Here is a 16,098-nt window from a genome sequence, read left to right on the forward strand (position 1 = left end):
CCAAATCGGTTTGAGCATTGAGAGTTGGCATTCCCTCTCCCTTCCTCTCTCCTCTCTCCTCCTCTTCCTCAGTCTGTTCTAAGCCGACACTGCTGTAGTCAGGTTTTGGTTTTGTTTTACACACGGGGGCAATCAGGGGGACAATTAGGTTTCTTTTGTTCCTGGGTTTATTTGTCATTTATTATATTTTTTCTGTTTCCCTGACGACTTCTGTGTGTTGTTGTCAGTCTCCACGGTAACCACTCGCTGTTTCTTCGGCAACGGTAAGTTGTGTGCAAACATCAATCACTGAACTGATCCCTTGAACGAAGCATTTGACAATATTATCTCCAGCCTAGTGCAGAGTTAAGGCAAGCGCCACAGCATCTTCAGTGTCACAGGCCCACGTAGCTTCCTTTCCCTTTAAGACTGAACACATAATACATGGTGGACCCGGAGTGTAATAGCCCGTTCACACTACGTCATTAACACCTCACTGGGAATGACTGAATGTAATCACCTTCTTCCGTGCAATGACACATTAATTTTCCATTGGACTTGGTATGTGTAGCATTCATCTCGTCGTATAATAAAACCCATCAGAAAGGATGTGAAGCTTTGCTCCCCGTTGCTGCCTACAGTTTCTTTCAGCGAATGCAAAGCTGCAGGGCAAATAAGGCTGCTCGCATTTCCTTTTTTTTCCCCCCTTTTTTTTTTTTATTTAACTAGCCTGTTTGCTTTTGGCAAAGATATTTCAAACAATTGGCAATTGGAGCCATTGTGCATTTGAGATTTGAGCCACTGCCGATTTAACAAAAGGATTTCATGCAAGCATATGATTAATGTCGTAACATAAGGCCAGACACAGTTCTTGGCCCACCAAGTTGGCAAACATGGCTGTGACACCCCTGCCTGACTTTATACTGTAGCCAAAGCAAAGAATTTATAAATGTATACACTGGCCTCATTGAGAGGAAAATTTGAAGGAGCTGCAGTGCCTGGCAAAATAATTCATACTCCTTGAACTTTTTCCCCATTTTTTTTCACATGAAAACCACAGACTTCAATGTTTTCTATTGAGATTTTAGGTGAAGTGGAAGAAATATATATTGTTCTCTTAATGCATAGACTATATCTAATGTTGAAAAAAGTGTAATGAAATACAAATGTGGTTTTTAATGTTTATTAAAATGTGGAAGAATTCAATTGTTCTGAGTATTTTTGCAAGGCACTGTATATTTTAAAAGTTTTAATTTCACTTAAAATTTACCGGTACATTATAACGCTGCAGACCTGGGCTGAGTTGCACCAGTTTTTCATAAATATTCTCATGCAGTTTATCATTGTTATTAAGTTGCATCACTAAAAATCAAAACGGCCAATGTTTTGCAGGCCATCCGCTACGTACGTTGTCTAACACCAGCTGGCTAAGAGCTGCTGTTGCATCACTCCATACACATGTTTAGCTAGGCCTGTTGAGTATAAAGTCTAAATATTTTCAGAGTCTGCATGGCATTCTTTCCAGGGTCTGTGGTTTCCTTCAGTTAATAGTAGAAAATAAGTTGTCAGGACGTGTAATTATGTCCACACCTGGTTGTTTGTTGATGTGTCAATGCCTTCATGCCTTTGGCTCATTCCTAGCTAAGATGAGCTTCAATCCTGTTCAGTTGTATACAAGATAAAAAAGTTTAATTTAGATAGACATTTAGTTTAGTTACGCTAGACATTTTTAATATTGTTTCAAGTTTTGTCAGAACTTTCATGTAAATCACCTGCAATTGCTAGTTTAATTGATGCTCAATCAGATTGACTTGATTCTTACAGTACAGTACTTTTACGATATGTTTTTGTTTGCATTGAATTAAGTTTTCTTTAGAGCAAAACTGTGTTTTGGTTCAAAACCTGTAATAGAAATTATAATATGCCAGGCCGTGTTCGGAAATTACAGTTTTTAGCTGCCTAATTTTCAATTGGTCCAAATTCAAATGATTGAGATTTTTTTGTGTTTTCACAAAAAGAATAAAAGTTTATAACTAGGATTTTACTATTTCTGTGTTAGAAGTGTGGTATTATCTGTTATGTAATTAAAAAAAAAGTATAAATAAAAATGATCAAAAGCTGTCCGACCCTTTTCAAAAAATAAATCTAAATTAGGCCTCGAGTTGAACATCAATGCTAAGTTCAGTGTCTTTAGCAGCTAACACTTAGCCAGCAGCTATATTCTTATTTCGCTTACCGCTCAATCTTATTTTCTTCTCTCTTATTTTATACTAAGTAGGCTACCCAAGAGTTCGACTTCAGACTCATTAAACTCCCACTCCACCCCCTCAAACTTAAACACCATTAGGAGACGCTAAAGCAGATGGTAGCGTTAGTTTTGGTGGGTAACTTGTTAACCGTTCGCGGTATTCTCGTAGCACTAACAACTCATCATCATTGTATGTCATTGTTTATTTTATAAATCTGCTGCTCACAATGCTTTCACATAAATAATTTTAAGCAGTCGAGGCTTTTTAAGCATCTTTTAACTTGGTGTTCTATATATCCAGAGGGCATGATGCTTACACCTCCTTTGTCAGAGGAAAATACTCGCTGACAACAACTGGGGAGTGTTTCACAAGACAGATTTTGGTGCTTTGATTACTTGCCAGAAAATGTCGTTATAACTCTAATTGTTACACCTAATATTTGGTTTGGTCTTATCTTGTAATATTAGATTCATGAGAGAAGCCCATCGTTTGGAAACCTTTTTAAAAGCAAATTGGATTATAAAACGCCTCCAAAATATTCAAGTAATGAAGAGCTGGTGCAACTGACTTCTTGTCACTCACTCAATCAAGCTAGTTTTTTTATTTTTTATATTTTTTTTTTATTTTTTTTAACCATATGCATCTCTAAACCGATATGGGGTTTACCTTGCTGTTTTGGGTCTTTCTTATGCTGCCATATTCTTTCTTCTTTTTTTTTTTTCCTTTTTTGTAGTGGATTGTCTGTGTATTAGTAACGTAGTAGTAGTTAAAGTGTACTGGTCCTAAGTTTGTGACACAAAGTTTTAATGCCTGGCAAAGTGTCTCATGTTTATTTTACTTTCCTCCTTTTTTTGGGAATGAGAATTGCTTTCTCTCTCTTTCACTATACCTCTGCTGGACATTTATCTCTCCCTCTGTATCTCTCTCTCTCTCGGTTCCCTCCATCCTTTGGTGCTCTGTTTCTCAACCCACCACATATAATGAGATTTTTCAGGAGAATGGTCACCAAATGTAATTGCTTTATTTGAATGATGCACTTTGGTATTTATACGTTTTAAACAGTCTATTTTTTGTTTTTTTTTTCCTTGTGTTGCTTGTGTAAACTTATTTTCTCTCGTTTTCATCTTTACGTTCCCTGTTTCTGAATACGGACTGGCTCTCTCTCTTTCCTCTCACCTGCATCCCTCACCCCTAACGTTCCCGTCTCATCTTTGTCTCGTGTGTGTTTGATGTGGGAGTGCTCTGATTGTTTTGATTGGTCTCTAATCTGCATCTGAAGCTTGCTGATTGGCTGAATTTGTTTTGGTGATTTATTTTAGTTTGTAACTCACTTTGGGTCATGTGATGCACCCGTATATGGCCGTGTGCAATTCTTTTTGTTAGATGATCATTAATTTTGTCAACAAATGTTTTTGCACCCCCTCTTTCTCTCCCTCTCTTTTATGTTTCATTTAAACTGCATTTATTCTTTTAGGTACGTAAACCCCACAAGTTTGGTTTCATATGGAAATGTGATTTGATTTTTGTCCGGATTTATCGGCCAGCCTGGACTGAGAGGGCAACAGTGGGATGAGAAAGAATGAATGTTTTATGAATCATTAACACTTTGCCTTACATATTGGTCGCTGTTGATTTGCATGTGTTCATGTTCCCTTTTCATTGATTATGCATGACCTAAATACACTTGTTACTGTGTTTATATACAGTGCCTTGGGACAGTATTTATACATTCCTGAATTTTGACGCGTTACAACCAGAAACCTTATTGCATCTTACTGGGATTTGACGTGATAGGCCAACACAATGTAGCACAAGATTATGATGTAAAAATAATGCATGGAATTTAACGTTCCTTTAACTAATAGAAATCTGAAAAGTGACACGTGCATTTCTATTCAACCTTCCTAAGTCAATACTTTTTAGAACCACCTTTCCACAAATTATTTGAAACGCCTTTAAACTATTATTGAATTGAATTTCAATGTAATTATAGCCACAGGTCTTTTGTGGTACGTCTCTATCAGCTTTTCACATCTTCAAACTGAAATATTTTACACATTGTTCATTCAAGAGCTTGACTGGATCATTTCAACATAAACACGCTTTGAGCTAGAACATACCATTGTAGCACTGAATGTATTTTAGGGTTAGCGTTGCAGCCTCTAATTGCTTTTCCACCAAGATTGCCCTGTTCTTAGCCCCATCAACTCTTAATTTCCATTCCCTGCTGCAAAAAAGTATCCCCCACAGACCCGCCATGTTTTACCACACATGAACACACAAACATTTGTGTTTTGACTGCAGGTTTTGAATGCAAGCGAAACTTTTCCATTTTGGTTGCACCTTAACAAAACATCTTAATTACACAGCCGCAAACATGTGATGAATGTCTTTGGGATTCTAGTTTATAGACCAACAAAAAGTTGTGATCATAAAATGATACATGATTTTTTAAGCTTTTTACTTAAAAATAAAAATCTGTCGTGCATTTCGAGGCATTCCTTCAAAGGTGTGTATGTTTATGGTAATTGTCCTAATTAGGAACGTCATCTTCACATGCAGCGTTTTGCATGTAAAATCTGAACACGTTCTTGATGTGTCCCTTACGCTGCTTGTGGTAAACGACCAACAGGACCTCGTATGGCTTTCTGTTGCCACTCTTCTAAAAACAATTTATGAAATTTGGGGATTGCACAAATAATGGCTCTGTTGACGGATTCTTCCAACTGAGCTGTGGACCACAGACGGTCCTGATGGAAGAAGGAATGCAAGTTCCCACTTTCCAGATTATTATTTTTAATCTGGAAAACAATTTATCAGTATTCTTGTACTAAGTTGTGTTGGTCTATCATATGAAACCCTGATTAAATACATTACATATAGTGGTTGGGACATAAAATGAGGAAAGTTCAGTGGGTGTAAATACTTTTGCATGGCGCTGTATCCAGACTCACCATTTACAAAAAGAACAACAAACTGGTCGCTCAAACTAAGCTCATTTAATAGTACCTTCGTAACATCTATAGACCAAATGTGCCTTCGTTTGAAACAATTTTGATTCAGTTGATTTAGTTTTGGAACGTTCTATTCTGCAACATCTGGACAGCTGTGTCAGACAGGCTAGCTAGGCTAATTCAATCATTCGCCACTGACCTTGTCATCTGCAATGAGGGAAAAATGAGGTAAACCTCATTTCCATTTGAATGAAACACTGCAGATGAAGAACATGACTCACCAGGGGAGGCAAAGCGAATAGCAGCCGAGGCTTTAATGGTCTCCTAAATGGGATAGCTGTGTGTGTGCATGCGCGAATACTCTCATTCCTCGGCCTGTCTCTCGTGCTCTCCTTCTTTGTCGCATGCAAGCGCGCCCTCTCTTTGAGTCCTGCCAAAAGGTCATTAATCTTTCGCTTTCCAAACAGTCAAATGTGCAACTTCGGCAGCACTCCCAGACAGGGTGGGCTATAATGGAGAGCTACAGTCTCCCTCTCTTAAAGCCCATCAAAGGAAAATGAGGATACATCAAGGGACCAAAGTGGGATCCTTTGAAGCGCAGAGAGGAGATTATCTGCCATCTCGGATAGAAAAGCTAAAAAAATGGGCTGAAATAACACCAAGCATCCACCAAACATGCCCACACCATTAATAAAGGCCCCAATATGGTCGTCTGTGCATGCTGAAAAACATACAGCTCAGTTTCCTTTGCAATCTCTCACATCTCTTTATAGCAAACCACCAAAAATATTCTGCACAGCTTGCTTTTTGTTGCATGACTGAAAACCACCTTAACAACCTCCATCCACTTTTACGCTCAAACAGCAAACGCAGACACAGAGTTAAGTGATCACTGGTAAAATATCGATTTACTGCACATCTGTGAGGTTTTACTCCTAAAACGCTGCTCAGACAGCATCTCAAAAAACTGACCCAATAATACTCGACTGGCAGAATTAGCCTCGTTTGAAGTTTTTATTTTTATTGTATTATTCACATGGATGATGAACAGTTTTTCCTACAAGCCCAATATTATCACACATGTTGAACAGGCCAAGGTTGTTTAAACCCTGACTGCAGATAGTCACCGAATCAACAAAGCAGCAGACATAATCTTCTGTTATAATAAACACGGGGCTTCACTGGCGCTACCTTTTTGTTTAGTTTAACCTTTTAATGTTTCAATATGGGCACATTTTAAGTGATGTTTATTGGTTAAACACCAAACCGCTGACTGCTAATGCTCGAATGGTGCATTAAATAAGCAATCGTATAATTTTCTTTTATTATTGCTTAGGGAAAACAGATGACAATGATTAGTTTCTAGTCAGGCTCTAAACATTAGAAAACATAGAGTATAACTGGCTTATTACTCTCTGTAGCTCTTTAGGGTACATGTGTATAATGTAGAGATTCACCGATCATATATTTGTGGCCAAGTTCCTATTTATTAGCTTCTCTTTAAGAACTGTAATGAGTAAAATTATTTATAGCCTTCCCATAATGATAAATTATATTAGATTAACCAGTTATAAACCGTAATCATAAAAGATTAATTACACATGAGGCAGGTAGGGACAAAAAAAATAATAAACTAAACAAAAATGCTTGCAGAGTTTAAACGGTCTTTAGCCTTTTTCATTTGGATTTAAAACAAATTGCATGGTTTGCATCGTTTTTTGGAAACCGCAGTCTCTGTGTTGATTTCCTACCCGATGCAGACTCTAGGATTAACTCTGAGATTTCTGAAAGACTTTAATTTCCAGATCTGGAATTGTTAATGACAGACTGAAGCTTAAAACTTAAAAGAATAAAATAGAGCACCTCCACTGTAAAACATTTAGCCTTCCCATTATCTGCTGAGAGTCCCACTCTCTCATATTTAGCAGCCTTAATGCTGTGTTTTACTGAATACAGCTTCCTTTTTAGAAGCTCCCTAAACCTTTAGAGCTTCCTCTGACTTCACTGATAAGGAAAATGGCTAAGGTTAAGTCTTCTTCAATAATACCTCTGCCCAGAAAAATAGGTAGAGGTATTAAGTAGAGGGAACAGATTTTTGGGTTTATAACCAGCCCATTCATGTAGCTTGTCGAGCTGAAAATCTGATATGACAAATTGCTCTAAATGATAAAGCAAAAAAAAGCAAGGAAAATCTTAAATCTACATCCTTTAGAAAGACAATGTTGACAGATCTATATTATTGAATTTGTGATTGCATCCCCCAGTAGGCTCTTAAGTACAAATAATATTGTGATGGTTTTCTTAATAAGGTCTGTTTAAAATGTTTCTCAGGTTATCATTTCTATTAGAAATTAGCTTCATAGCACAAAATGATTAAAAATAAAAAATAGATGTTTACATGGGGGGAAGAAAACCCAACACCAAATTTCATTAATAATCATTTTTAACAACACAACGGATAAAATAGTCTCAGGCAGACATCATCAGTAATATGCACATTAGTTATATTGTTCCAGTTAAAGCAAACATATACATTAGCCTTGGCCTAAATCTTTTAGTCTGTGTACTAATTTTCTCTTCCTCTGTTGTCTGTGTGCTTGACTGTCTGCTTCTCCAATCCCCCAGGTGAATAATGCCACCGCCAGGGTGATGACTAACAAGAAAATCGTCAGCCCTTACCCTAATGGAGAGGCTCTCAGCACGCTGCCCTATGGTAACAACAGCCGTGACGCGCACACCCACAAAATCTAAAAGTCAGACCAGCACACAGGGAGAGACAATTCGACATAAATCCCCACATCGTCTTTGCTGTTTACTTCAAATGTTTAATTACACACATACACATAGTTTTAATATGGAAGTATCTGTTCTGCGGTGTTTTAAGCTGTCATGGCAGAAACATGATTGTGTAGAAGAAATTAAATTGCTTTAAAAAATGAGCTAAATTGCTAAACTGATGAAGAAGCTAACCTGAAGCAGACGTCTTTGGTAAAGAGTACAAAGTTGCAGCAAGATAAGAAGAACAAAAATAAATAGAGAAATATGTTGAAAAAACACAGTGGAAGCATATTGAGTTGCAGAATATAAAACTTGAGCAGAAAATAGAAAATATAATTAACTGAAATTCTAGAACATTAAACCATAAGATGCTAACATACTTTTAATGGCATGTTAACTAACAGTAGCTAATACAGTCTACAATGCTAACATGTAGTAATATGTCGTCATTGGTTAACATGATTATTATAATTTTTGTTACTGTAACATCTTTGTTACAGTAACTAAATCTTTGTTACAGTAGTGCTGAAGCTCTATAGTATGCTAGCATTAGATAATATGCTAACTAGAACTAGCTAACCAATTACTTATAGCTTATTGGCTAACATTAACTGCTCAGTTAAATTTAGCAATATGCAATTGGTAATATGCTTGCATTAACTTGGATTCTGGTAATATAATTATATCCAACAGTAGCTAACACTGTCTGCTATGTTAATGTTTGTTAGCATGCAACCCTAAGTTAATATGATTACATGGTGATTTGCTATTTGCTGTATTAAATATAGGGGATAAAGTCAAATTTCCTAGATTTTTAATGGCTTGCTCCTTTTTTAAAACTGCCTTGTTTCATTGTCTACCATTTCCCGCCTCTGTAACCATCAGCAGGGTGGAAACTAAGTCCCATGGTGGGAGCTGTGTATGGACCAGAGATCTACGCAGGTACGGTCAACTAAACGCAGAGACGCTCTAATCTTTCCCTTAATGCACTGCACACCGGAGTCCTCAACAACCACCTTTCTACTCGTTCTCCTCCAGTCCCCGGTTTTCCCTACCCAACTGCAGCAGCGGCGGCGGCAGCCACAACAGCAGCAGCAGCTTTCCGCGGCGCCCACCTCAGGGGCCGAGGCCGGCCCGTCTACAGCGCCGTCAGGGCTGCCGTGCCTCAGCCTGCCATCCCAGCCTACCCTGGGTAATGAAAATCTGCCGCGTTTGTCAACAGCTGTTGACTTCACATGTGCAGCTATCCAGGATATCTGGCTTTTAAATGAAACGTTTTAATGAGGCCTGTTTTATGTAGTGCTTGAATAAATCTGTTTGCCCAGGTCTCTGTCTGACTGAGATGCTCATTCAATTGTCACACTCGACAACTATTCACGTTTTTTTTTTACAGCTGTCAGGTTGCAAGATTTTCAGCCTGTTAATAATAAGCAATCGAGTGCAGAGTTACACTCTGGTTCGGATTGCACCTCTGCGTGATTTGAATAAACAGACACCCCGGTCAGCAGATTTGCATAAGCACACATCAGGCACATTTAGTCACGATACAGTCACCTTGTACCCAGGTTTGCTACAGATGAACCAGTTTTGCCTCGGCCTGTTTTCTGTGTACTGTGCATGTCATTGTGCTGTGATGATGGGCTAATGGGGTTGCGGCTGCATTTACACTCCGATCAAAGTAGATTTGAATGATTTACGGCCTAGCTGTTACTTGCTGTGATATGATTAAACTCAGCTCAGGAAGATGAAATTGGAGGATGCAGGAAATACCCTCTCCAAGTCGGCTCCACCCTCAGACATCATTCCCTTTTTAAAATGACCCGTTTGAAGGGGCCTTTTATTGCATTGGTTCTCTCGTAGCAGGGGAACAGTCACGCTTTATGGTCCCATTTTAGTTCATTGAACTTAATACATTAGCCCCCGGAGTGAAATGTTGAAAGTTTCTAGCTAGACTTGTGGAGCTTAAGTGGAAGTTGTATTTCCTCTGCATGCTGCATGGGTGTGGAATAACACTTTTTCTCTGTTTTTCTCCTTTCTGTTCCCTCTCTTGTTTATGCTGTGTTGTGATCCTCATCCACCTTGGGGTTTTTTTTTGGGACTGTGCACCGCTCCGTTTGCACCCCTCCCCTCCCTCCTGTACCCTCCTACTCCACCTCCCCCCATCCTCTCTCTACATCTGCCATGTTCCCCTGCTCTCAGCGTGGTGTATCAGGATGGGTTTTACGGAGCTGCAGACTTATATGTAAGTAAATGCACTTCCAAACGACACGTCATCTCTGTCCCTGCCCCACGGCCTTCTCTCTGCTCTGTGTTTTTTTTTTTCCCCCCCCTCTGTGGGTGATTCTGCATGTGCATCCAGTCATGCACCGCACAGAGCTGCCTGTGTTATGGTGGAACTGGTTAAATGCGTCACAAATTTGCACAACATGCAAGAGGATTCGTGCCCGAGGCCTTTTGTTTGTAGTAAAAATAGTGGCACAAACCGATCTGTCTGGGTTTAAAAATAATTTGAGCTAGTAAAAAAAAAGAAGAACATCTTAATCATAGGATGGAGGATCTGAAACACCACTACAAAGGCTGCTTTGTGGGTGGATGCTGCAGTGTGCATCAGTAAGAGTGAGTGTGAGTGAGCGTGTGTGTATCCAGGTTGACAACGGCTGTTTCTGTTCTCTCTATAGACTAGTGTTACAGGACTCAGTTCTTAGTCCCAGATTGCCTCAGGTAGGGTCACCTCACCATCGAACCTACAGTGTGCATTGTTTGACTTTACTACCTCCTCTGATCTTAAGAATCATCCTCTGATCTGATCTGGAACATGTCGTCTCTTAGTTGTAAAGAAAATGCTTTGGAGTTTGCTTTATTTTTCTACTAACTCACTCAATCTTTCCAGTTTTGGAAATGGGGGGAACTCTGTGTTTGTTCACTAAACTACTACTAAAAATGAGTGTTCATATTCTTCCTCCCAATCTATTCGAAAGAGAACCTGGTCTCTTTTGTCTGGTTGGTTGTTCTAAAAAAAAATATATATACTTAATAAGTCTTGTTGCTGGCATTAAAAGATTAAATCCTGCATTTATGGCGTGAGGTTAGCATACTGGCATTAGATTTACGGTGCTGGTCACAGTTGTTAGTTTTAAAGATGTGTAAAATGCATGTAAATAAATTCAGCTTTTATTGCAGTAGAATAATCTCACACTGAACATTTCTGAAAAGTCGAACGTAATTTGAGTTCCTTATATCAGCAGTCAAAGAAAAATGACATGTTCAGAAAGCGTTTTAAAAAAACTCCCAGTTACACAGTTATTGGTAACCCTGCTGTTAATACATTGTTTATCTACTAGGGATACAAGTTGATTGATCTCACCCTCATCCATTAACATTCAATTGATAAGCAGCGATTTCCCTAAAAACCTGAATCTTCTCTTGTATCAGCGGGGTCATTCCATAACATGAAGGGCATTTTTTTCCTTTTTTTTTTTACAACATGCTGAAATTAAAAAGAGGTACATCATTACATCTTAAATACTGAATAAACAAAAATGTGTGGTTTTCTCACACATTATTAAACTTGGCCAGATTTATAAAATATAACAAAACATGACATTATGAGATACTGATACACAAATAAGATGAATAAAATGAAATATGTGAGACACTTATAATCCTCACAAAAGCCCTCTCCATCAACTTCTTTGGCCTAATGCCCTCTACTTTTCTGTCATCGCCTTCCAAGCACATCAATAAGTCTTGGTTGGGAAGTCGCTGCTCTGCCATGCAGCACGGCTGTATGGGAGCTATTTAGGTGGCAACTTTAGAGGCTTGTCGATTCTTTATGCAGTTCAGTTCTTAAACATAAAGTGCATTTTGCATACTTGTCGTCATTAAATAGTGTAAAATAATCCTACACCGGACTGTGGTTGAACCACGTCACGTTCCTGATCTGGCATGCCTGCACCATGATTATTTCTCTTACAACTATCGTGGTCTTTCTCCGCTTAAGGATGAGCAGCGTCGCCCTCTTTGGGATGTCGGCCACACTACAACACTGACCAAAGGGCCGTCTAAGCGGACGTTATCAGTGAATAGAATAAAACAAACTTTAAAGGTGCATAGCCACGTTATATGCCTATACCAAAAAGACCAAATTCCAGTTGATTATGATAAAATAAGGCTATATACTCCAGATAGTGTTTTGATAGTCCATTTTGACCCTAGAAATAACCACCTAATCAGGCGCGCCATCTACCGGCAAAAACAAAGCGTAAAACACCAAAATAACAACTAATACGCCAGCAGGGTGTGATAATCTTACTTACGTATAAATAAATAAAAAAGTCAAATAATGTGGTTATGCACCTTTAATCTAAGGGTCATTAGTCCTATCTGACAAAAGCACACAGTTTCAGTCATCATTCCAGTACAGTTTAGTAAACTCACCCAAAAAAAGCTGTTTTTATTCTGGGATCACTTCCAAATAACCGACTGGCATGTACGCAGAGGCCTAATGGAGACCCGGTGACCCCCCAAGATGCCACTCTCTGCTACATTTTCACTTAACCATGAGGTTTGGACATTTTTGCCTCCATTACCACCCTGCTCACCACCCTGTGGTGGTTGGATAAATGTGGGTCATTGTCCAGCCCTGTAGCTGTTTGCTAAAATAAAAGGGCCTCTGTGTTATATCCATTTTTTATCCCAAGGCAACGCTGGGCTAAGTAAGTAAAAAATGGACTCTCCAATTATTTTGTTGAAAATATTTACTTAATAGTTTTTTGTTCCTCTTTAAATAAATGTGCTCAAACTAAGGTCATGCTACTGCAGTAAGATAGGAATTTATTTCAACTATTTTCTACACATCTTTGCCAGAAGTACCAATAAATGTGGCCACGTCTGAACGTATATATCCGTAGTTATGTAGTTTTTGAGACAAATAATAAATAGCTGCATTTGGTGGCTTTGTTAATATCTGTACCATCAAAATAGCTGGGATTTTATGCAGACAATAAAAACCATCTGTGTAAATCAAGTAAAAACATCTAGCTGACTAAAGCTGACTGGTCGGAGGAAAACCACTCTCAGAGAACTCCGACGATATCTCACTTATCTCGTTAGACGAAGTTTTAAACAAAATGGTAAATTTGGGTAGTATAAATACCTTGAAGCTGGACGCTGGTTCATAATTCACATGAGGATGCAAGAATGCACACACTACGCTTGAAGCATTCGTTACACAAATATAAATTGGCACCAAATAAGATTCAATTGATCATTTTATATGACTTAAATATAACGTGTTTACTTTGTTCTTTATAATTAGCTACGGTCAGAAATATGAGTGCGCCAAATAATGCAGTTAGTAATAAAAATACATTTGCGTGGTTTGTCTGATGAAAAGCTGCAAAGATCTGGGATTTTTGCATGCCTTCTTATTCAAGAGGGTGTTTTTGGTGTTTATTAGCGATTATTACACCCAGAATCCAAGGTGGGTTTACGTCATCAATTTTTTTTGACAATTGGAAAAATCTGCACTTCTCATCCAAACAGTCTGGTCACATTTCTTGGTCATTCATGATGAGCCTGAAAAATGGTGGCAGATATAAACAATGTTTCCAACGCTTCTGTTACAAATGCAGGTCAATCGCATCTCTTTTTTTTATTTTTAGCCTTCAAAGCCTTTTTTAAATATTTATTTGATTGGACCTATTTTAGTTTTAACAGGTGAAATCTAATCGCTCATAGATCTGCGTTTAGGTTTAGCGATGTTGGCCAGCAAGTGCTGCGAGAAGCTCCTAAAGCCTTCTGCCTACAGGGTCTCAGGTTGACGTGGAGAGCATGCTGTTTTCCCCCAGGATAATAGGTGAAGCATGTGCTGATTAGTGCTGCATGCGGGCCTACTACAACGCTGCAGCCCCCCCCCCCTCCTTTTCCCTCCCCCTCCCCCAGGAGCCCCCCCTCCCCACTAATAACCCACTCCCCCCCCCTCCCCTCTGCTTGTGCTGCTGCTTGGCGTCCTGCAGGAGGCTGAGAGGATGCTGTGGTGTTTCTGCTGCTCTCACATTCATGTCAGGTTCAAATGCAGTGGGGTGTTTGGGTTCTTTTTTTGTTGTTGTTTATTTAAGGTTGGGTTTCTAACTCTGGCTCATGCTTGGAGGCTTGGATGATTTTTGGTGTCTGTCTGGGCTTGTGTGAGTGTGTCTGACTCTGTTTTCCATCTTTTAATCTCCTATTTGTCCTAAATTCATCCCACAGAACACCAACAGTGTTTGTAACAAAGGTCTAATCAACATCATCCTTGCTGTAATGTTTAGCCTCCATTAGACTCTTTTTTTTTTTTCTTCTTCTTCATTCTGTGAGTCCCCTGTCTCATCCAGACAGTTTTCTTTGTTCCTGGGATGTTTGAACATTCTGCCCCCCCCCCCCCCCCCCCCTTTTATAGTGGTAATACAGTAATTCTGACACTTCAGTGTCCTCTTTCTCTTCCTCTGTCTCAAACTGACACATTGTGCTTTGTATTTTTTCTAAAAAAAAATTGAGATAGCCATTTTTATTTTACAATGAAGCTTTTGTGTGGTAAAGTCTAACATCTGATTTTTTATTTTTTTTAAATATATATATTAGTTATACCATGGTCATACGTATTGAATGACGCTGTAGCCATTTCCTCCCTGGAGCCATGCCAGTTAGGTGTGTGTGTGTGTGTGTGTGTCTCCAGGGAGGCTATCCTGCTGCTGCTGCCGCCGCTGCCGCCGCGTATCGCTACGCCCAGCCTGCTGCCGTAACCGGTGCGACCGCAGCCGCATACAGCGACAGGTGAGACCAGGCCAGACGCTCGTCCACATGCCTGCAGGACCGTGTCCTAGAGTTTAGGGCTGGGTAATCCTGAGATGAGGAGAGAACCGCTCTAACTTTTGTTCTCTGTGTTTTGGTTTTTCTAAGTTATGGCCGAGTATACACTACAGATCCGTACCACGCTTTAACTCCAGCTGCTGCTGCTTACGGAGTGGGAGCCATGGTAAGTCATCTGACTCACGGACATGAATGAGTTGTACTGTCTGAGCTAGAAGGGTTGTGCAAGTAGAAATGCATCACCACTTTCCCATAACCAGTTGTTTTTTTTTTGTCTTCAACCAGAGTGACCAATTAGCATGATAACACTGTAAACATCAGCCTCTGTGTGTATTACCTAGAGAATATTAACCCCTAACTCTTAGATTTCCAAAAGGTTTGACAGCATTTTCAAATCCACAATGTTCCATGACTGACTGATGGAAAGTTCAAAAGAAAAAAAAAGCAAATTTGCTGTAATACGTTCAAGCCTTCCTGGTATCAACTGAAGTTTGCCTCTGGTTGATTTTTCTCCTTCGCCAGTTCAATGAAACATCCCCATGGTGGGCACAACTCCTTTGGCGGACGGCTCCTTATCAGGCACGAAACTACCAAAACTGCAAAAGGACAGAATGGGGAATGATGAAATGACCAGAACCTGATAAATTCTTGCTCTGTGTAGCAGCCTGAATAAACAGCTGACAGGTTTATATAAAAACTTCCTGTTTTCCTCTGAATAGCTTCTTAGCCCGCTGCTTTGTGGCTTTATTTTAATCACCTCGCTGCACATGCCTAGCTAGAAGCAAAGTTTGAGTCATCTTCACACCGTAACCACTTTGACACTGAAAAGTGTTGCGTTTAGTTAACCTAGTTTGAATGAACAAGGTTTTTTTGTTGTTTTTTTTTTGGTCACTGGTCATAGCAGGTCAGGGCTGGAAATTGGTCGATTCTGGTCACATTTCTGGTTAAGTTAATTTATGGTGAGAGGAGAGCGGATCGGTCAAGTCTTTCTATGCTTTGATTTAAAGCCCCCCTTGACCGTATCATCTCCCAGAGGAAAGACGGGATTCTTACGCTGTCTGAAATTTTATTGGAACATCTTCCAAACTAGGATAAGTCTGGAAAAAATTAAACTGAGAATAAAAAAAGTTAGTGTCCTGATGTTATTTCTTGTCCCGTTTTCTAAAAGATACATAAAATTCGGAATTTCTGAAAAATATGGGACTTATGGTGTAGATGTATGTTTAAACGATGACCTTTATCTTTGCCTTAGGTCATCACAACTTAGATTTTATTCACTAGTTAAACAAGGA

General features: G+C 39.2%; 1 protein-coding gene across 3 annotated transcripts in view; it reads left to right on the top strand.

Annotated features, from left to right (window-relative positions):
* LOC105938032 (RNA binding protein fox-1 homolog 2) overlaps window positions 1-16,098 on the top strand; it is a 75,067-nt gene that overhangs the window by 55,516 nt on the left and 3,453 nt on the right. Inside the window, exons 7-12 of one of the 3 annotated variants that reach the window (XM_036148383.1) lie at window positions 7,808-7,895; window positions 8,849-8,902; window positions 8,999-9,152; window positions 10,160-10,202; window positions 14,673-14,770; window positions 14,897-14,972. In XM_036148383.1, coding sequence (XP_036004276.1) covers window positions 7,808-7,895; window positions 8,849-8,902; window positions 8,999-9,152; window positions 10,160-10,202; window positions 14,673-14,770; window positions 14,897-14,972 — 513 coding nt within the window. Of the gene's footprint in view, window positions 1-7,807; window positions 7,896-8,845; window positions 8,903-8,998; window positions 9,153-10,159; window positions 10,203-14,672; window positions 14,771-14,896; window positions 14,979-16,098 lie in introns of those variants that run through there. The other 2 variants (XM_036148382.1, XM_036148384.1) reach the window with 2 other exon arrangements.

This window comes from Fundulus heteroclitus, chromosome 16, assembly GCF_011125445.2.
Source record: "Fundulus heteroclitus isolate FHET01 chromosome 16, MU-UCD_Fhet_4.1, whole genome shotgun sequence".
Taxonomy (NCBI): Eukaryota; Metazoa; Chordata; class Actinopteri; order Cyprinodontiformes; family Fundulidae; genus Fundulus; species Fundulus heteroclitus.